We start from the raw sequence: 23,572 nt of genomic DNA on the forward strand, positions 1-23,572 counted from the left end.
AACGGATCTGTCCCCATTGACTTACATTGTGTGTCAGAACGGATCCGTTTGGCTCAGTTTCAGAAATCATATCCTTTAATGTAACTTTTTCCTTTATATTTATGACTTTCTTTTCTGTTTTTTATGTGTATCTTTGTGATAACTGACTAGTTAAAAGCAGTATAATGCTCAAAAGAAAGTAGCTAAGTTGAAAAAATTTTCTTTTTGTGATTTTTATTTTATTTTTATTTTACATATTTTTGTATTTCATTATTACATTTACTCAGTGGCTCCAGTGATCCCGCATGTAAAAGCTCTACGTCTCATAACATTATATATTCTCTTTATTCCAATACTGTTTGGATAATTGCCAGCATGCCCTGCTTCCCGCTTCTTAACCTCACTTCTGACAGCTTCAGAGATAGAAATGTCGTGCTGCTGCAGCTATTACATTGTCCTCTGTCATTGTCTCCCTTTTCAGCTGAAGGAGTATGAGTCGCAGAATAAGACACAAGGCTCCCAAGATTCAGCAGATTGGGCTGATGGGTCATATCCACCCTGTGATGAGTCTTCCAATTGTAATGTGAGTGTATTGCTGTGTATGCAATCATAGCTGACATCTCTCTAATATGAAGTGAATAAGCACACCACAGTTCAGTGTCATGCCACTGAGAATATTTCGTTACCGATAATGAGTTTCTTGAGTTTTTTATCTGCTGTTACATTTTTCGAAGAAACCAATTGAAATATAAACACAGATTTTTAACCCAGACATGGATTCTCATTTTCATATCACTTGTAGAGCACTAAAGGGTTTTCTCTGACACAGGATATGCCTGAATTCGTTAAATAAAACAGGGGGACACCTCTTGGCCCCCCACCTATTGAAAGAATGGGAGTCTCATGACCTCTGTCCTGCATGCCAGGGCAGCCTTATCTAGGCAGAGACTAAGTGGACAGGTAGAGGTTAGATATTTGTACGTGGTGAATGGGGTTGTGCCACCATTGCAGTTATAACTTAAAGGGGTTATCAAACTCTTAAGAGAGTGTCCCAGACCTGTGCGGGTGATGCTCATCTGATACCTGCTGCTGGATCCGGGCTGTCGGTCTCTTGGTCTGGCAGTTCCGCTCATGCTCCGAGATCAACATCCGTCAACGGGGGCACGTGCGGCTGTTGCAGGTAATCACAGGCTGCAGAGGTGACCCGCTACCCCATCCGAAAGCCCAGATCCAGCGGCAGGGATCATGTGACCCTGGGTCGGACAGCTCTGAGCCACTTGGTTAGATTTTTCCATTAACACTTCTTAAAAGTGGTAGAGAATTTATCAAGCGTGCTTGCCCACCAGAACAGAGTTGCATAGATGGACGGACACAGCAGGTAGCACTAGAAACACCAGGGGTGCCATTCTGAGCATCAGAGGTAGATATCTTTGCAACAAGGACAGTTTTAGAAGCGCATAATAGTGATACCCGCCTCTAAAACCACCCAGAACAATGCTATACACCGCCCATTTGTGCCGGTGAGCTCACTGGACTCCCTGCTTAGCGTAAGTCTTCGCCTAGCATACTGATATGAAGCCCAGTATGTTAACAGCCCACAACAAGCAGACCTTGCCCTGTGCAATGTAGCGCAAGGCAAGGGGATCATCTGAGCAAGGAAATGCTCTTATGCTCCACTTGTACATTCTAAAGGAGTGAAGGGGAGCTTAAGAAGCGTAAACAGCTAATGTTATACAATCACAGCTGCCCTTAGCTCCATGTCAGCCCTTTATTTCCCTAGGAAGTTTTAGGTCTGTATATGTATTTGGAAAAAGGGGAATTTGGGGGTTAAGGATAAACGTTAGGGGGTTTCATTTTTCCAAATATGTGATTTTCATATGACTTTGCTTACTCCCCGAGTTTCAGTGATGTAGAAGAGATATATATATATATATATATATATATATGCAAAATTTCAAGAAGATTGGATAATATTTTGGGGTTGCACACATTGATCACTTCTATTACTACTCTCACTCCTATACCTAGGAGGTAGGTCTAAAAATGACTTCAGTTTCAGGATCCCAGGGGCTATGCATCAAGCAAGGTGGATGGCAAGGTTGAATATTCCTCAACGAGAATTGAAAGGAATGAAACGGGTTGCACATTTTGTCAGCCTCATATATGTTCACTTTTTGTACAAGGCAATTGTAATTCGATGGGCTCCAAAGAATGATTTGGATATGCTACAGCCTCTGACCACTTACCCAGATGCAGATGTCAAAAAAGTGCTCTCACAGTTGCTAAGATACACCTTTGGTATCTGTCAGAACCAAACGTAGGATTGGCTTTTTTGGACAAACGTATTACTCAGGCTGTTAAGGAAAATATGACAAAAAATTTAGAAACTAAACCTGCAAAGAAAAAGGAAATGAAACGATTAGAGGGTAAAACCTAGTTTTTGAAGGAAAATACCTGAGCCATTTTGTTACTAATAAAACAAAGACGTTCTTTGAATCGTTTGGAATCCACGACGTGACAGAATACTGCAGTGATTCTCTAAGAAGCCATGTGAACGCTCTTAAGGTGGTCAATGATACCGCAGAAAGAGGAATTGCTCTGATAAAAAAGTTTAACGAATTGGTCAGGGACGAACAACAAAACAATTCTAGTTGAGCATGACAGAAAAGTCGTCTAAGCTAACAAAAAAAGGGATTTCATTGTTCAAAGTTGATTAATATAATACATGTTTTGCCTATCATACTACCTATTAATCTTAGTGTCTAGTTTTAATATTATTTTAAGTTTGTGATTTCTAGTTTTCCTAATAAAAGTAATTAACATTGAAAAATCCTATTTTTTTGGCTACTTTTACAAAACTGATCAAAGTGTGCAACTTCTAAATATTATCCAATCTTCTTGAAATTTGGCATATATATCTTTTACATCACTGAGTCGTAAGCAAAGTCTGCAAACATTTTAAATTTTATTTTTTTCCATTGCAAAATGAAACACCCTAATAAATGTATTTCCTATACTTCACAAAGGTAGATTCACAATTGGCAGATTTGTTGCAGCAATTTCTATTGCCTAAAAATCATATCCATTCATCTGAGCGTGGTTGTTTCTGCAGCACAAGAATAGGAAATTACTGTCAGCGTTTAGTCCTGAGACCCCCTATCCCGATATTCCAGTGGCTCAGAGATCACATGCCGTTTTTGCACATGTGACTACTGAGGCCAGTGATTGGCTGCAGCAGTCACAGGAATAGAAGCGGACCATCATCACTTTAGGTCCACGGAGGATCAGAAACTTTGGGGACAGAAACTGCAGTCGGCGCTGGAACAGCAGTGCTTTCAAAAGGTGTTATTTTTATTAGATATCCCTCATGATTAATTTATATTTTACACATTTCGGTTTGACAACCCCTTTAAGAAATTCAGTAATATCTTTGGGAACATGCCTGTAAAGGTGGAGCTTTTCTTTCAGTTATCAAGGATACATGGGAAAACTCCTGGTTTCTATTAGGACATTCTTTTCAATGAGATGCAGTTTTTGTGAAAGAATGTGAAGTGCACACACAACACACATGCTGCATGGCTTATGAGATGCACAGCGCTTTTTACTATACTTTTGAAATTGTGCCGTGTGTTTTTATTTAACCCAATGTGATATACTAACCTATCTCTAACCTCAGCCTTGTCCTTAGCTGTTCTCTACTTTTTATTACGTTAGTCCCTCCTGAAAATTATTTGTTTTTACGTCTGCAATTTAGTAGTTTCCACTATAGTCAATTTTTTTTAACTATATAATAATTATTAATATAGTGTTTGTCTACATTAATGAAGGGACACTATGCATAAAAATAACCTTTTTTTGAAATATACCTTAAAATCAAAAGGAAGACCAAGAAAAAGGAACCCCCCTCCCCCCCAAAATACACCCTCCTGTTAGTGCTCCTGATGAGCCATTATCTGCGAAACGTGTCGAGCAGAGCAACTTGAGCAGTCAGGGGGGCCATATGTGTACAAATAGTTAGGTGAACAAGTTGATTTGTGCCCGTATCACAGCTATTGCCTGCACGAGTCTCCACAGTGGACACTTGCTCTGCGTTGGTAGGCTGTTAGAGTTGGCAGATGTTGACAAACAGTTTTATCAAGTTCATTTGTGCCCGTATCACAGCCATTGCCTGCTGCACGTGTCTACACAGTGGACACTCGCTCTGTGTTGGTAGGCTGTTAGACTTGGGCAGATGCTTATCAACTTGAGCTTCATGTACACAAACAGTTAGTTTTATCAAGTTGATTTGTGCCAGTATCACAGCCATTGACTGTGTGTGCCTTATACAGTTGCACACAGTTTTGAATTGGCAGGCTGTTTGATATGAGCAGATGTTTATCAACTTGAGTTAGGTAGGGTGTTACTTGTAGCAGTTGATTAGCAGGTACGAAGCACTGTTTCTATCATACCTGAGTACTAAGCTCTGGGTGGACTAAGCCCATCATTTTTGAGGAATAAGTCTGTACCACCGTGACCGCACAGTTGGGTCTAATAGCACTACAGCGGACCGGTGTGCTCTTCAATATTAGTCATTGAGTGGTGTGTGCAGATTTATATGCATTGGAAGGGTGTATTTTTGGGGGGGTGTTTCCTTTTTCTTTGTCTTCCTTTTGATTTTAAGGTATATTTCAGTAAAGGTTAGTTTTATTCATAGCGTCCCTTCAGTTAATGGTTGAAAGTGGGAGGCAATTAAGTTTTTGTTTACTCAATGAAATTTGTCTATATTAGTACAAACTTTTGTACCTCAGTGCATAACAGTTCTGGAGAATCTTCTCTTACAACTCTAAATTTTATTGTTCCACAGTTATTCCATATAGAAAGACTAAATTGACACCAGGGTGTTACCAGTTGAGGGTGTGTTCCTATATACTGACAGTGTCCAATCAATGCGGACTGTGTAGGGATACGCTCTTTTGGCAGGAAAATGGTAACACCCATTTGTAATTTTCTTACAAATGGATGACACAAAATAGAATTATAAGAAAAGATGCTCCAGAATTTTTATTTCATGGATAACACAAGTATTCATTAAAACATGGCCAGCCATGGGAATGAGAAGACGCTTTTTGAGTCAGCTCCGCTCCACAGCATCTCAACTTTCATTATCCTGACTATTACTAGCTATCACAATTCCTCAACTCAGAGGCAGGAGGTCGGGAAGACCCCGAGGACATAGTATGGCTTGAAACAAGTCCCTCACAGCGGCTGAAAAGCTCAAAGTATTCGCCCATATGGAAGCCCAAGATGGCCCCACTCTCCCTCTCAGCCTTCTTCACCGCAAGCTGTGGACGGCATGGCAGGAGATGCACTGTTACAGGCCATATCGACTTGCAGATCATCGCGGTCAGGTAAACTGGAGGAGCTTAAAGTGGACTTGGGGCTGCTGCGACATGATATGAAAACACTGCGGAATAGAGTCTGGGAAGTTGAGACCCACGTCTCTGATCTGAAACACCGCACCCATTCCCGCACAACTTACCTCCCTAGAAAAGGAGGTCGATTTCTGGCAACAAAAATGTGACTACTCGAAAAAACCGCCTAAGGCGGAATTACCTGAGAATCATCAGCCTACCTGAATGCGCCGAAGGATCCAACCCATGCAAGTTTATGACCAAGTGGCTGATGACCACCTTTCCAGAACAAAATTTTCCATCACATTTGCCATTGAGAGGGCGCATCGTGTCCCGTCTGAACCTCCTCCACCAGGTGCCCCTCCTCGCCCCATGCTTGGCTGTCTTCTTACCTCCACTCACTGGGGCCATATCCTACAGCTAACTTGGCTGAAGCATATGATCTGGTTCGAGAACACCACCATCATGCAATTTCCCGACTTCTCAGCCGGACTTCAGAAGAGAAAAGCAACCTAACAGTTAAAAGGAGACTCCAAGAGCTGAACATGCCATATTCCATGGCGTACCCTGCTAGACTGCAGGGTAGTAGACAGCGAGACAACTAGATTCTTCACTACGTCTTACGAAGCCAGCGCCTGGATTGACAGGTGGAAAAGACCTGCCAGATCCCAAAAACTGAGATAATACTTGACTTGATAATGTTGGCATGAGAAGAATTTTTGCATTTTACAGAATCCTTCTATCACCCCTCACTTGCGACACTTTTTTTTAACCTTATTAGGAGTGACTATACAAAACTGCTATTATGTAGGTAGGGGCTGGTAATAGACAAACTTTTTGTGAAGCTGAGTGGGCGGCAGTCATTGTGACCACCTGCGCCTGCAACCACCTCTGCTGGGTTACAGCAACTCAGCCCACAGGCTGAAAGAGGCCTGTAGCCTGCATCACAGATGGTGGTTGGTAGAAGAAAACAAGTAAGTATATATAAATATATATAGGAACTAAGGGGGAAGGGGGAGAGAGCATTATATATACTGCTAGAAAAGGGGTTATACTACTAGGGGACTACAGGTGGGGGAAAGCATTTTATAAAGTGCCACAGGGCATCATTATACTATGGGTAAGTTTAGGGGAAAAAATGTCTGAAGAAGCCGACGGACCGTCAGTGAAACGTGTAGCTAAACTAGGACCTGATTAACTTTGTTTATGTTTCTAGTTTTATACTAAAATAAAGTGTGCTTATATCTTAGTGCCCTGGCAGTACTGCCATTTCTTTTCCCTAAACTCACCACTGATCATAACACTGTATGCAGTGTGTATCCATATATGTTTTTAACCATAAGGCTGCACTCAAATTCTCAATCAAAATGCTTCAAAGGCAGTCTCTAGTTTGGGAAGCATTTGCACACAAGCACATAAGCAAATCATTGTTTAAATATCAATTCCCTAGTTTTTTTCTGCAGAGGGTTCCAGTGGATCTACAACATAAATTAGCATGGAGGTGAAATTTGGAAGGCTTAGCAAGACACTGATGTCATCTTGAGATGTGACAATGACCTCAGCTGTCACACAGTGTCAGCTTCTACATGAGTAATCTTTCTTTTTGCCTTTGGTTATGGACTGACATTCTGGACAATTTTTTTAAAATTTTATTGACTTCCACCATATTGCGGACGTTAATGCAGATTTTTTTTTTTTATTTTTTATGTCTCTTCAAAAAAATTATTTGTCCCATAATCTGTTGCTGGTTATATACTCAGCAAACAATAAAAAGCTGGGACTTTTTGCTGAAGACATAAGCACTAACAGATGAACTAGCGATAACTGCTGGTGGCACTATGCCTTTGGCATAGGAAACCCTGATGTTATTTCATTGGTAATTCCATTCTGTAATAGGTAAATAATACAGTCGCTGCAGTATGTGCAGATGTTTCACTTACTTCTTTACTCTGAACAACTGATCTCACTGAAAGTTTTCGGGGGAAATATTTCTGTTGAAGTGGATTACATTTAAAACCCTCTCGGGGACAGAAAACATATGTTCTTATAGATGTTCTCATGCCAGGTTTTTGGTCTAGAACTGAAATTCCATGGGAATAGTGAGAGAACTGAGTGGAGAGGCGTTAGTATGTGTGTTCCTAAACATATAGCATGCACTTACACAGGCTCTTAGTTAATAGAAATATATTGCAGGATTCTTCATAATGATTCCCAATAACAATGAACTTCAAGGGTGCATGCACAGACCCGGTATAGCAGTAGCCCTCTCCATTTTGTATATTTGGCACCTTAAGCAATACTTCTACACCAAAATTTCAAATTGTGTCGGCCTGAAGGTGTTTGTAATAACCATCAGGATGGCAGTTGCATTTAGCTTTTTCTGCAGTTTTTGATGCAGCTTTTTTGAGCCAAAGCCAGAAATGCTTGGAAGAGTAGGAGAAATATACACTCAAGGAATGACTTCTACTTCTCTTGCATGCTGGATCCACTTCTGGCTTTGGTCCACAAAGCTGCTTGTGAGACATCACCCTAAAGGCCTCATGCAGTGTATTCTGTAGGAACTAGTGACTCCTAAAAATTTTGCATGACTCCCAACAGAAAAAAAAGTTGTGGCAGACACATTTCTTCTAGAGGAAAGAAGTACAGTATATTAGAGTACAGTAAGGGACACCATATAGTACCGCATGGAGTGCCTAAGGCTTCATACAACCTTTGTGCTTGCCTTAGGTTGTATTAACACCAAAATATAGTACATACAAATGAACAGAGCTCATGTACTACAAAAGTGAAATTCACTGCAAAATCCACATGTAAAGACTTGCATCTTTATACTGTCAATTACATTGAGAATTGTATCCTGTTTGTGAAAAGGAACAAAATTTACTGAAGATCACCAAATAGTTCCACATGATGTTCATTCAGCTGCAAGCATATGATTATTACACTAGGATAGCGCACAGTGCAGTCACATTATTATGACCACTTCCTACTTTCGACATCAGCAGTACGTAGCTCATGAAGAAAGTTACGTGTCGTGAGCTGGCCTGGTGGATATATTAGGTATGCCATAGGCTGTCTGCACACATATCCCTTGTTGCTGTTGAGTTGTGAAAAAGGATGATTACTGGTTTTTGGGCCAAGGGTGGCAGTGTTTCTGAACTTGCATTTGTGAACTGTTACCGTGCTGCTGTAGTGGAAGTGTATGTTGAGTAGACAAATGGCACCATTGCGAATAAGGCTACTTTGACACTTGCGCTTGATCGGATCCGTTCTGAACGGATCCGATCATATTAATGCAGACGGAGGCTCCGTTCAGTACGGATCCGTCTGCATTAATAACTTTAAAAAATTTCGCAAGTGCGCAAGTAGCCTGCGCGGATCCGTTCAGACTTTCAATGTAAAGTCAATGGGGGACGGATCCGCTTGAAGATTGAGCCATATGGTGACATCTTCAAGCGGATCCGTCCCCATTGACTTACATTGTAAGTCTGAACGGATCCGCACGCCTCCGCACGGCCAGGCGGACACCCGAGCGCTGCAAGCAGCGTTCAGCTGTCCGCCTGTCCGTGCGAAGGCGAGCGGAGCGGAGGCTGAACGCCGCCAGACTGATGCAGTCTGAGCGGATCCGCATCCATTCAGACTGCATCAGGGCTGGACGGAGGCGTTCGGGTCCGCTCGTGAGCTCCTTCAAACGGAGCTCACGAGCGGACCGACGAACGCTAGTGTGAAAGTAGCCTAAGCAACGTGGAAACAGCACGATGTTAGAGGTGAATATAGGTTAAGAAGGTGAGTAAAAGACACATACTACAGTATAGCAGCTTACTGCCAAAATGAACCAAGGAGCTACCAGATGTGTCTAAAACAACAGTTCAAACGAACCCTATCAAGTATGGGGCTCTGAAGCAGACGGATGGTCATGGCATGTCTGCTAACGAAGTTACATTGACAGAATAGGCTTCAATTTTCACAGCAGTATTGGAATTGAACATCCGCTGATTGGCAAAGAGTTACCTTCTCCGATGGACGTTGGCGTGTCAGATGAAAAACATCAAACACCCTGCAATCATTGCTGGAAGAACACAAGCTGGTGGTGGCAGCGTTATGGTCTTGGGAATGTTTTCATGGCATTCCCTGGGCCACTAATCCATGTGGAAGGCATTTTCTACTTATGAGTTTCATTTTAACAGCATTCCCTTTGCAGTAAAACTGACCTTTACCGTTTATTCAGTCAGTACAATAACGGCGATACCACTTTTATATAATTTTTATAATGTTTTAATATTGAAAAAAGACTAAAAACTTGAGGAGAATTTTTTTGTTGCTACTTTGGTCATTTTATGGCCCACATAACTTTTTAATATGGTATTTCCATCTACGGGACTGTGTGAGCGCTCATCACAGGGCGATCTGTAGTTTTTATTGGCATGTACATGACTTTTTGATCACTTATTAAATTTTTAGAAATTCAACAATTTTTTTTACAGCATTCAACATTCTGGATAAATACTTTATCATGCTTTCTTTTATTTCATAAATACTTAGATTACAGAAAAAACACACATAATGGTTACATATATTTCTCAACCAACAAAAAATGAGAGAGGGAGAAAAAGGGGAAGAAATTATTTCAGAAAGCCCGAGATCCAAGGAGACCAAGCAGCTATGTATTTATCATAGTATCTTTTATACTTATATTACCCTTGTTCATACCAAATCATATTTTTCCAAGCAGCAATTGAGGGAATGTTAGTAGACCTCCACAGCTTATCTTGGCTCTCACTGTGTCAACAGATATGCACTTTGGAACTTTAAGGGTCCATTCACACATCCGTATGTGTTTTGCAGATCCGCAAATTGCGAATCCACAAAGCACGGACACCGGCGAAGTCTCCGCCTAGCATAATGAGGTGAAACCTGGTACGTCACTGGCAGTAAACAAACAGGCCTTGCGCTGTGCGAGGTAGCGCAAGGCAGGGGGAGCATTAAAGCAAGGAAATGCTCCGATGCTCCACTCATATATAGTGAAGGAATAAAGAAGAGCTTATATCTGGGTTCAGCCCTGAAACCAGAGAACCCCTTTAATCCGTTTCCCATTTTTTTCAGCTCCCAAATGCAAAATGTGAACACATAATATATCATCATTGAGAAAACTTTGCTTAGCAAAATGCTCCTCATATTCTGGATGGGAAAATTCTCAACATGAAAAAAAATCTGACTTAACCTGAGCTCTAAAAGCTTGACAAGGGGTTGGGGCCTGGCACATGGGGGGGGGGGGGGGGGGGCTGTTTATGATATTGGATAACCCCTTTAATTTATATATCTAAATAATGCACAGTGTATGGTAAATTCATTTTATTCCAATGCAGCACTGCCACCTGCAGGCCTACATTGGAATGTGTTGGCTGGAGCTTATACAAGAGTACGAGCCTACCAGTCCTATCACGACAAATGAACAGCTTCCATAATCTCAGCCACCTTAGATGCCATGGTTACAATTGACGATGGCATCTAAGGGGGTGCTATCGCGATCACAGACATTAGCCCCGGGTGTCTGCTGAGTGAAACAGCAGAAACCCCTTGGCTATGGCGCCTGCTCCATTCCAGAGCGGGCGCCATTTTAAAGAGATGACATCCACTGTACATGTACAGTGCATGTCATTAAGGGGTTAAACAGCTGGAATCGGTGTTGAATATGGATTGAAATGAATAGGATGTAATTACAACTGCTCACCGATGCAGTTGTAATGCCGAGATGGTCAACAATGAAGAGAAGGCAGCTCGTATGAGCGCTACTATCTCTTCAAACAGCTGATAGGCGGGGGTGCCGCCAGTCGATCAGATATTGATTCTGTGGATATGTCCGTATAAAAAAAAAGCAGACAACCCCCATTAAGGGCCTTTAGTGATGCCGTAAAGGGATTAAACAGAAGATTGAAGTTTTGTCTTCTAGCACTTGCCTTGCAGGTTAAAACTTTATTTGACTAGGAGCAGAATGGGTTAAAAAAAATAAAAGATGCATTACTCACCTCACTGATCCCTGGGCTTCCTGATCCTGTCTCAGCACACAGGAACTGGCAGGAAATTCTCATTCAGCCAATCACTGGCTGCAGAGTTGGCTCACCTCAGCCAGTAATTGGCTGAGTGATTATTTCCTGCCATGTTTTGTGTGTTCAAACCAGACCAGGAAGCGGAGACTATCAGGGATCTGGTAAGTACCAGAACACCAGCAGTGAGGGATTGTTGATGTGAGTAATGCCTCTTTTATCTTCTGCACCTTCTAAAAACCGTTAACCTGCCAGAAATCCCCTTTAAGTAAATCCATACTTACTGTTTTCAATAGTTGTAGTAAATGTACTCTTCTGTGAATTTTGTGACCTAACTTCAGACACTGGATGTTTCAAATGCAAGTATTTGAACTAAGAGTATTAAGGGTAGTCATATATATTAGTCTAAAATTCAATCATTCTTAGGTTGAAATTTAACAATAAGTGAGCATTTTAAAGGACTAATAACAGACTGTAGAGTGGAAAGAAGTTGGTAATGTTTAAATTTTTGGTCTGATAGTCACCAGTCCTTGACGTTCTCAGTGAAAGATTTGTCCTCCCTTTGCCCGATGTCATTGAACATGTATGTCCAATATGGACAACTGTAATGGCCAGTATGGAGAAAAATGTGTATGGCTGCATGAGCAAACCAGTTGTTCACTAGACAACCAATCGTTTAATGACTGTTCAACCATCAATCTACCTCTATGTAATGTGTATGGTGCATATGATGTTACTTTGTTAGAGACCCTAGGAGACCTCCATTATCAGAAAACCCAGTGCAATCAGACCTGTAATGTTACTTTCCTTATGAGTCACATGTATTTTTGCTAACAGGAAATATTTTATTAGGCAGCTAGAATGTGGCACATTTAGAGAATATGCTATCAAGTATCATCTTATTGCTTGCTTGCTTGGGGGGGGGTGCATTTTCTTTGTTTTGGAGCATTTAAAGGGTCAAAGCCCATTTTTGTCTTGTAGACGCTATATTCCTCTTTTTTTCTTCTCTCTAAAATTCCATAGACAGCAATTAAGGCTTTGGAGGCCAGCAAGAGGTTAGCTAGCCTTCGTCAGTGAAAACGGGGATTGTTTGCCATATACAACACTCCCTTTTTTCCTTGTGGTGAATAGAAGATTTGCTTATAGCTGATGACTTCTGCCTTTTTTTTCACAAGCTGTACAGCCCAGAGAGGATCCAGGGAATCAGTCTGAGAGCAGAAGGCGGCTAATTAAGTCCAGCATCCTCTTTCTTGAGCTCGCTCCCCCTCCTTCAGCTTAATAGCTGTGGCTCTGAAACCTTTTATGTGTCTGATAATATAACTTGGAAGAAGTCGCGTGTGCAGGATTTCCAGTCACATGTTGCTTGCTTTCAAGAAGGGCTTAATCACAGGTTTGGGGACCACAAGGCTGAAAAACTCCAAGAATTAAGAAGTCAATAATAACTGATCGCCGTCCTAAATGCCAAAGCTGGTAAGTTTATAGAGTTTGTTCTTCGGATGCTGAGCTAGCCAGTTATACTCTCCAATACTCTTCTAGCCTCATAGTCTAATGAATATGGCTTTGATTTGAGTTTTGGACTCGTCTGCTGGATAAATTCCTTCTCTTTGTTTATGTGAGAACTTTGTAATGTACTTTGGACTGTATTTCCATTCACACAGTTGTTCCCGTCAAATCATTTTTGAAATTCAGCAAAAGTAGAGTATTCCTAAATATAAAAGTATGTATGTAGAATGTATGTGGACTTCAGTGGTTAACAGACATATATTGCTTTTCAGTGGTGACTATATCTGTCCTCTCACAAGCTTTAGCCTTACATAATTTTGCGGAAATGAATTAGAGTTGTATTTTGTATTGATTCTCATTAAGAGCTATTATATTTATATGTCATTTGTGTGTATGGTATCCTATGCCTCATGATTAAACACTTCCCTTTCTGAAAATTTGGAAATTAATCAACACCCAGATCTAGCACTTTAACTGATCTGTTGGTTCCTCATTAGACATTTGTGTATTGCCTTATCTAATGACTGCATATCATCTTTTAGAAAAAATACAAACCCCAAGTTGGTTTCCTGCATGTTTATCACAACGTGTTAGGCATTTGGTAGCACTTTCTGGGTAACAGTTTCCTTTTCTTTGTTCTTTTTGGCCAAATACTCTTCCAGGGAATCTCCTGGTCAGTAAAGTAGATGTGTGATGTCATAATCTATCCTGTGGCAGTTTTTTTTTTTTTTTTTAAAGAGACAGTCACTGATCACGTATCGTGCCATATTTGTAGACATTACATTTTTCTTTACCATATTTAAAGATTTTAAAACAAGGAGCCTTTGCCCTCTTCTCTGGGATCCAATATAACAAAAGAATATTTTTGGCCAGAATACCACAAAATCGAGATAATGTTTTATGATTTATGTTTTTATTTTCATTGGCAGTTGACTTGGTCGTTGAATGACCTGTGTTTTGGCCTTTTCTATTTTTATGTACATAAGAGCTCAGGTTTAATGTTGCTATGGTCAGAGCTGTAGTCATTATCTTGTAGAGTAAGATCATATTGAAATCATGTTGTTTTATTACATTTCCTGTATACATAATTTTTATTTATTTTTTGCTATAAAAAGTAACATTTCCAAATTACATACAGAGTAAAACTATGTGTTTAAACATTTAAAGTCTTCATTTTGTTAGAAAGCAATGTTAATATCCCTATTGTTTTTCTTGGATTGATAAATTTCTCACGGAAATTGTACATGTTGCTTTGCCAAAAGGGCATGCTTTAGGGGACTGACTACAGTTACAGAGATGTACTCCAAAAAATGTCTTGGATACGGATGCAAAAAAGGATATCATGGTTGTTTAAAACAGCAATATATAGCATGAGTGATATTTTTATCACTTGATGTGGTATTGGTCAGCTTGCTAGATATAATGAAAAATTTAATAGAATACAGTGATGACCTATCCTCAGGAGCCAGTGGTGTAAGTAGAACTGACTGGGCCCCACAGCAAATTTTTGAACTGGCCTCCCACCCCCCACAACCCCCTTCCGTGCTACTCTCACTCCTGGTAGCTAGTCAAGATTGCTCTCTCAGACCAGACCAGGCTCTGTCTGTTTCCTACACGTTTATACTGTACTTCATGTAAAAGTGTGTACTGTTTCTGTATATAATGTCATTGTATAATACTGTTGAGGGGGCCCTGACAATAAAATATTTCAGTCCTCCTCTTGGATGGGTCCCTTCTGAGTTTGGGCCCCACAGCAGCTGCTTACCCTGCTTCCTGTCAGGATCGCTTGGGCCCAACATACGATACCCCCACTGATCAGCTGTTCTGGCATCCGCTGGAGCCAAAAAACAGAAGGCTCCATCCAATGTGTAGCTTACTGCTGTGCAGCTCCCATTCACTTGAACAGGACCTGAGCTGTAGTACTCCAGCACAGCCACTATACATTGACGGAGCATTCTTATTTTTGCACCATCCACTATGGCAGGGATGCTCAACCTGCGGCCCTCCAGCTGGTGTAAAACTACAACTCCCACCATGCCCTGCTGTAGGTTGATAGTTGTAGGCTGTCCAGGAATGATGGGAGTTGTAGTTTTGCAACAGCTGGAGGGCCGCAGGTTGAGCATGCCTGCACTATGGAATATCTGCTGGATGCCAGAAACTGCTTATTCAGGGTGAGGTTATTGTTTGTCAGACCCCCAATGATCTAATGTTGATGACCTACTTTAAGGATCATTAAAGGGGTTATCCCAGATTAGAAAAACATGGCTGTTCATATCCACAGGTGGTGTGTGGTGGTACTTCAGCAACATTAAGTTCAATGGAGTTAAGATGCAGTACCAGACACAACCCATGGACAGCAGTGGTGCTGTTTTTAGAATAAATCAGCTTTGTTTTTCTAATTCTAGACAACTGCTTTATCTAAGCCCTGAGGCTACTTTCACACTTGCAGCAATGTGATCCGGCAGGCAGTTCAGTCATCGGAACTGCCTGCCGGATCCGCCGATCGGCCGCTGACTGAAAGCATTTGTGATCCGGATGCGGATCCGTCTCACAAATGCATTGCAAGGACGGATCCTTCTCTCCGCTTGTCATGCGGACAGACGGATCCGTCTTGTATATTTTTTCACATTTTTACCGGTCTGCGCACGCAGCATCCGGCACTAATGCATTCCTATGGGAAAAAAAACGGCATTCAGGCATGTCTTCAGTTTTTTTGGCATGCTACGGTTTTATCTTTTGCCTGATCAGTCAAAACGACTGAACTGAAGACATCCTGATGCATCCTGAACGGATTACTCTCCATTCAGAATGCATGGGGATATGCCTGATCAGTTCTTTCCGGTATAGAGCCCCTAGTGACGGAACTCTATGCTGGAAATGAATAGCGCTAGTGTAAAAGTACCCTAAAAAGTGCATCTCCATTCAATGCTTTATGTTAAAAGCTATATACACCTTCGGGGGCAATTTTTTTTAATGATTGCATTTTAATCATTTTGGAAAAAAAATCATTATACCAGTTGGTCTTTTTATTTATTTATATTTCACAGCCATTCTGTCAGAAAGGGTTTATTGTTTACCTATCTGCGTGAATAATACTTTCACTTTCACTTTGTGCCTAATAACCATTATCTGTAAATTACTAAAAGACACTTATTTAGGCCACATTCTTATCGATAAGATAAGTAATGTAAGAATTTATATATATATATATATATATATATATATATATATATATAGATATATTCAATGCTGTGCAGAGAAAACAGCTCAATATTTTTAATAAAGACCAATCGAAAAAAAGATTTTTAGCTCTAAATGAGTACAAGGCAATAATAAAAAATAAATTGCCACCAAAGGTACATAGCCCTTAAGCATAATTTTGGTGGTTATTTTAAATTTTTCATGTAACTGTATTTTAAAAATACAAAAATCATGCAAGTTGCACTGGCCACTCAGCCTAGAGAACACTTCCTGTTCTCTGAAGATCACTTTTCAGCAGTCCTCTAATTATCACTACAGGCAGGATTGCAATAATAAAACAAGATCCAACATCACCATAGATAATGGTCACAGCTTATCTTCTCCACCTCCCTGTACGGTGACCTCTTCACAGGTCACAGAGCATGCCTACAAAACTCTCTCCAGTCTATTGTGTCTATGATCAGTGTGGCAACTGTAAAGCATATCTCTAAGGCTACTTTCACACTAGCGTTCGGGCGGATCCGTTCAGAACGGATCCGCCCATAATAATGCAGACGGAGGCTCCGTTCAGTACGGATCCGTCTGCATTATTTTAGCAAAAAAAAGCTAAGTGTGGAAATAGCCTGGGACGGATCCGTCCAGACTTTCAATGTAAAGTCAATGGGGGACGGATCCGCTTGAAGATTGAGCCACATTGTGGCATCTTCAAACGGATCCGTCCCCATTGACTTACATTGTAAGTCTGGACGGATCCGCACGCCTCCGCACGGCCAGGCGGACACCCGAACGCTGCAAGCAGCGTTCAGCTGTCCGCCTGTCCGTGCGGAGGCGAGCGGAGCGGAGGCTGAACGCCGCCAGACTGATGCAGTCTGAGCGGATCCGCCTCCATTCAGACTGCATCAGGGGTGGACGGCTGCGTTCGGGTCCGCTCGTGAGCTCCTTCAAACGGAGCTCACGAACGGAATACCGAACGCTAGTGTGAAAGCAGCCTAAGTGCTCAAGGAAGCTGCAATCCCCTGATCTTATGTAGCAAATAAAAATGTAAAATATTAGAAAATAATAACAGATTTGAAAATGTGAGCAAATACTGGCCGTATAGCCCAAAGAAACCCCACAAAATGCACATCCACTAAGCGTAAAAGTAATACTAAGTGTATTACTTTTACACTTAGTGGATGTGCATTTTTTAGGGGTTTCTTTGTATTACTTTTACACTTAGTGGATGTGCATTTTGTGGGGTTTCTTTGTATTACTTTTACACTTAGTGGATGTGCATTTTTTGTAGTTTCTTTGTGCCATACAGCCAGTTTTGTTAATATAGTTGTTTTAAACTCTGGTTCTATCGTAGTGTGCCCACCCACTTTACTCTGTATATACAAACCGGATTCCCAAAAAGTTGGGACACTATACAAATCGTGAATAAAAACTGAATGCAATGATGTGGAGGTGCCAACTTCTAATATTTTATTCAGAATAGAACATAAATCATGGAACAAAAGTTTAAACTGAGAAAATGTACCATTTTAAGGGAAAAATATGTTGAATCAGAATTTCATGGTGTCAACAAATCCCCAAAAAGTTGGGACAAGGCCATTTTCACCACTGTGTGGCATCTCCCCTTCTTCTTACAACACTCAACAGACGTCTGGGGACCAAGGAGACCAGTTTCTCAAGTTTAGAAATAGGAATGCTCTCCCATTCTTGTCTAATACAGGCCTCTAACTGTTCAATTGTCTTGGGCCTTCTTTGTTGCACCTTCCTCTTTATGATGCGCCAAATGTTCTCTATTGGTGAAAGATCTGGACTGCAGACTGGCCATTTCAGTACCCGGATCCTTCTCCTATGCAGCCATGATGTTGTGATTGATGCAGAATGTGGTCTGGCATTATCTTGTTGAAAAATACAGGGTCTTCCCTGAAAGAGATGACGTCTGGATGGGAGCATATGTTGTTCTAGAACCTGAATATATTTTTCTGCATTGATGGTGCCTTTCCAGACATGCAAGCTGCCCATGCCACACGCACTCATGCAACCCCATACCATCAGAGATGCAGGCTTCTGAACTGAGCGTTGATAACAACTTGGGTTGTCCTTGTCCTCTTTGGTCCGGATGACATGGCGTCCCAGATTTCCAAAAAGAACTTAGAATCGTGACTCGTCTGACCACAGAACAGTCTTCCATTTTGCCACACTCCATTTTAAATGATCCCTGGCCCAGTGAAAACGCCTGAGCTTGTGGATCTTGCTTAGAAATGGCTTCTTCTTTGCACTGTAGAGTTTCAGCTGGCAACGGCGGATGGCAGGGTGGATTGTGTTCACTGACAATGGTTTCTGGAAGTATTCCTGAGCCCATTCTGTGATTTCCTTTACAGTAGCATTCCTGTTTGTGGTGCAGTGTCGTTTAAGGGCCCGGAGATCACGGGCATCCAGTATGGTTTTACGGCCTTGACCCTTACGCACAGAGATTGTTCCAGATTCTCTGAATCTTCGGATGATGTTATGCACAGTTGATGATGATAGATGCAAAGTCTTTGCAATTTTTCGCTGGGTAACACCTTTCTGATATTGCTCCACTATCTTTCTGCACAACATTGTGGGAATTACCCATCTTGGCTTCTGAGAGACACTGCCACTCTGAGAAGCTCTTTTTATACCCAATCATGTTGCCAATTGACCTAATTAGTGTTAATTGGTCTTCCAGCTCTTCGTTATGCTCAAATTTACTTTTTCCAGCCACTTATTGCTACTTGTCCCAACTTTTTGGGGATTTGTTGACACCGTGAAAATTTGAATCAACGTATTTTTCCTTTAAAATAATACATTTACTCGGATTAAACGTTTGATCTGTCACCTACGTTCTATTACAAATACAATATTGACATTTGCCATCTCCACATCATTGCATTCAGTTTTTATTCACGATTTGTATAGTGTCCCAACTTTTTTGGAATCCGGTTTGTAGATTTGAAAATGTGAATATGTTTGTTTCATTATCTGGTTTTAATTAGTAAAATATATGGATGATACATTCTCTTTAAAATGGGACCTGAGGACCGTGGACAACAAATGTGACTTGAATATAACATTCCCCTAGAACAGAGTATGTCATATAACAGTAGCAGTCCCAAGAGTTAGACTTCTATCACCGATTGACCACTTTTCTGGACTAATTTTGGGACACACAGTTTTACGCACACTCTTGCTTGTGGCATTTTATGTAGTTGTGGAAATATTGAAGAGACACCCATCTTTTGTTTGCCTATATAATGCACCATAGGCTATTAGTAAAGAACAATATAGAGGCTCTTGTGTATGCCTTTTATAAACATATTTAGTTGTTGTGCCAGTCATTGGTTGTCTGCCACCGCGTATCCTTCTTCCTCCTCTTATTTGGTTCTCCTAACACTGTCTACTTATTATGCCTCTGGATTTCCAGAGGGGACAGAGTCTAAGCGCAGTGCTCTTGTAGGTGATAAACATCAGTGACATGGGATTTCTTTCCCCTAACTCACACTGTAAAATCTCCTGTACATTCAGATGCAGCTTCACACTATATATCAAAAACAAAAGGAGGGGAGAGCAGTGTGAGCCTAGGGCTACTTTCACACTGCCATTTGGTGCGGATCCGCACCAATAATACAACCGCATGCATCCGTTCAGAACGTTTATATTATCTTTAACATTGCCAAAATGGATCCGCCTTGAACACTATTGAAAGTCAATGGGGGACCGGATCAGTTTTCTGTTGTGCCATATTGTGTTGGTGAAAACGGATCCATCTCTATTGACTTACATTGTGTGTCAGGACGGATCCGTTTGGCTTAGTTTCATCCGACGGACACCAAAACGCTGCAAGCAGCGTTTTCATGTCCGCCTCCAAAGTGGAATGGAGGCAGAACGGAGCCAAACTGATGCATTCTGAGTGGATCCTTATCCATTCAGAATGCATTAGGGCAAAACTGATCCGTTTTGGACCGCTTGTGAGAGCCCCGAAATGGATCTCACACACGGAAACCAAAACGGCAGTGTGAAAGTAGCCCTATGGAACGAGAGTTCTAAATCCCTCTAACTCACATTTAATTCTCTGTTATCTATAACTGCTGTGGGCAGAGTCTCAGTGTATTGTTTGTGGTGATTCAGCCTGTTTCCATTGCTTTCTGCTTGTGATTCATAGGTTTCTCCCTGTCAGCTCTTAGAAGCAGTGTGAATCAGCATCTCACAGAAATACACTGGAGATTCTGCACTCAGCACACACTGATAGCATAAACAGTGTGAGTCAAGAAAGTTTTTTAGCTAAAAATCTATCTTCATCAGCAATCTGTACATGAAGGGGGGGAACATACAGAGGAACAAGAAAAAATATGCTTGGTTTGAGAGTTGCCATGAGGTATTGGATAGATGTCCATGTCATTTTTTTTAGTTCACAGAAAGTCCTACACATTAAGGAGACAGATTTCCTGTCTGGCCTGGTGGTATACTGGGTTATCACAAGACACAGGGGCTCATAATAAAAGGGTTCAAATATATGAATGCACCTGAGCTGAAAATACTACACTGCTATAATATTGCTGGTGAGTTAGAAATATGGCTTCTTCCTGGTATTGCAGCTCAGTTCTATTGAAGTGAACAGGACTGAGCTGCAATACCACATACAGCCTGTGGACAGCTCTGAACAACCAGTGTTCCAGTGTTAACTATTTTGGACTGGCAGAAGTGATACAAATTGACTCATCTTTGTATGTATTTTTTATGTACAAAGAATGGTCAAAAGCATCCTAATTACCTAATGACATTTCAGTGCTTGCAAATAAAAAATGCTGGGAGGACACACAGAACATGTCTTCAGTGCTAAAACATGCACCAAAAGTTTCCAAATTTCTCTGGTGAAGCAATATAATCGAGATCTTACTAGTAGGGCTCATGCACACGACCGTGTGCTGGCCGTTCCGTGCATTGGGGACAGCAATTTGCAACGTCAACTTGAATGCACTACTTTTTTGCAGTGTGGAGTCACTGACAGAAAACCCACGGAAGCACTCCGTAGTGCATCTCCCGGACTGCAGACCATGCCCACGAACGTAAGGGCCCTGTGCCCGTGTTGCGGACCGTAAATTGCGGTCTGCAATGCATGGGCACCGGCCGTGGAGCATGCCGCATGCAGATCGTGGACCCTTTCACTTGAATGGGGTCCGCAATCTGCATCCGACTGTCCGCACCGCAAAAAAGTAGCACATGCACACCGTGGTGCTTCCGTGGGGTTCCGATTCGTGCTTCCGCACCGCATCTCCAGTATTGCGGACCCATTCAAGGAGCAAATGGTCGGTGCCCCGTGTATTGCAGGGCAACAGCCGTGTGCACAAGCCATTAGCTAGATCTTAGGAAACATTAATAAAAAGTTTTGTAAAAGATCATGATTGTTTTGCTAAATCTACCAACAAGTAGACAATTGGTCCATCAATGAAGACGATTCATTGATATGGACCACCCTGGTCCTGCACAGCAACACATTAAAACATCTGGCGTTACACATGTTGGAGCTGTAGACTAAATGCATTATTGAAAAGTCATGTTACCGTAAGACCCCTCAGTCACTGGATACACTCAGCAGGAAGGAAGATCTTAGCTGCACAACATTGTGGTTCCAGCTTGTCTTTGAGGCCAGAGTATTCCATCTGATAGAATAGCCATCCCTTAGTGAATCATCTCCTATTTATGAAGCAAGCCTATCATTTTGATTTTAATGCAGATTTTAAATACATTACGTTATCGTTATATTGTGGTCCTCGTTTAGATGTGACTTCTTTGTAAAAGATAGTTTTAGTCTTAAGAAGTCAGTTTCCCCTTTAAATGTGTTTTCACACTGCAAGCTCCCAGCACATGCCCCCACTCATCCAATGGAGGCCAAAAGAGTATCCTTCTACCCACCATCAGGGCGGCGGCGGTTTTTACTGCATGGAATATCACAGAAGACTGTACTATTCTACATAGGTATGCAGTAAAAAGTATATATTACACTGTATCCTGTCTTTTAACTAGAGGGCCTATGGGTTAAAGGCCTGCTTCCAAGGTTTCCTAATGGAAACCCCCAAGGGCCACTGCCTGACAGTGTGAATAGAGCCAACCATCTCCGTTAATTGATTGGACTATCTTAGTTCATTATTGAGAAAAGCTTTATTTTTCATTTACATTATCTTCACTGCAAATGTTTCTCCCTTTCTCCTGTTCTCCTCCACCACCACTTCCCCCTCCCCCAAGAAAAAATTTGGCTGTGCTCTTCCTTATGAGAGCATTGCAGATGTGCGAAGGATACACTTGTTCCAAGAGAAGCTGAGAGGTTCCACCCTAGGAAACATGCCAACGTTCCCGCAGATTTCAGTCTAGTCTGCTGGCAGCCAAATGTCCTCCTCTCTCTTTAAATGTATCATTTTGTGTATTGGATCGGTTGCTTTGTTTTGGTTGAAACGTAAAAGGCCAGCTGTCTATAATCTGATGTAATGTTACCGTGGAAACCGGGAATGAAACACTTGGGCACCCAGGTCTGCGCTACAGCGTTTCGTTCAGCCAACACTATTAAAAAGCTTGTGCCATTCGCCAGTGGAAATCTTTGCTTTGCCAAAGATGTAGATAGGCGTGTTTGAATGCGTTACGTGATCTGTACAAACTGACGTCACGTTGGTGAATGCTTGTCAAACACTTAGATTGGCTACTATGCAAATGATTACATGTTCCACTAAATAATAATTAGTAATACATATACTAGATGTAAAAAAATCAGAGCATCGTAAGACGTAACACTCATAGGAGCAGATCTGCAGGAGAGGCAGGAAACCATTGTGTCACTGTTTTCCTAAGTTATGACTGTGCTGTTGGTCCCCGTGGTTTTCTGACATACTAATTGTGTTCAATCTGTTTTTTATTAACATGGCATATGGTCACATGTAATAAAACATTATAGATCACGTCAGAAAATCAGTCAGATCCTAACCTTGCTACACATTAACAATTCAGCACATTGATAATCCAAAACGGAGATGAATTATTTATACCGTGTTAGTATGTTGGCCATTTGACCTAGATTTCCATATGAATGCTGTATACTTATTATTTAGGGATATTTTCTCTCCCCCAGTACAGTTACTAGGTTCTCATTACATGCTCATTAGCAATTTCTCCTGACAGTCAGTATTCAGTTCATTTTATTTTCCACTGTTTTGGGTTTATCCTGCCCGGCTCTAGACTGGTTTATCTGCTGGCCCTCACTTTTTATCTTAGAAGACTACAAAGTCCTTACAGCATATAAAAATAGATTTGAAAAATTCACATTTTAATGACATGCAAGTATTATTTTTAATGTATAGGTTGAGTTTAGAGCTTATGAAGATACCACAGGGTGGAAGTATTCTTGCTGTTCTGTTCTGCTTCTATAGTTCCTATTCATTTGTATGGGAGTTACAG

General features: G+C 41.3%; 1 protein-coding gene across 7 annotated transcripts in view; it reads left to right on the forward strand.

Annotated features, from left to right (window-relative positions):
- Nucleotides 1–23,572, forward strand: part of SASH1 (SAM and SH3 domain containing 1) — a 339,003-nt gene that overhangs the window by 236,852 nt on the left and 78,579 nt on the right. For 5 of the 7 annotated variants that reach the window (XM_044291728.1, XM_044291725.1, XM_044291729.1 and 2 more), the window contains exon 8: nucleotides 461–562. The exons of 1 other annotated variant lie outside the window; for it this stretch is intronic. In XM_044291728.1, coding sequence (XP_044147663.1) covers nucleotides 461–562 — 102 coding nt within the window. Of the gene's footprint in view, nucleotides 1–460; nucleotides 563–12,629; nucleotides 12,884–23,572 lie in introns of those variants that run through there. One more of the 7 variants, XM_044291731.1, reaches the window with a different exon arrangement.

The sequence above is a fragment of the Bufo gargarizans genome, chromosome 4 (assembly GCF_014858855.1).
Source record: "Bufo gargarizans isolate SCDJY-AF-19 chromosome 4, ASM1485885v1, whole genome shotgun sequence".
Lineage (NCBI taxonomy): Eukaryota > Metazoa > Chordata > Amphibia > Anura > Bufonidae > Bufo > Bufo gargarizans.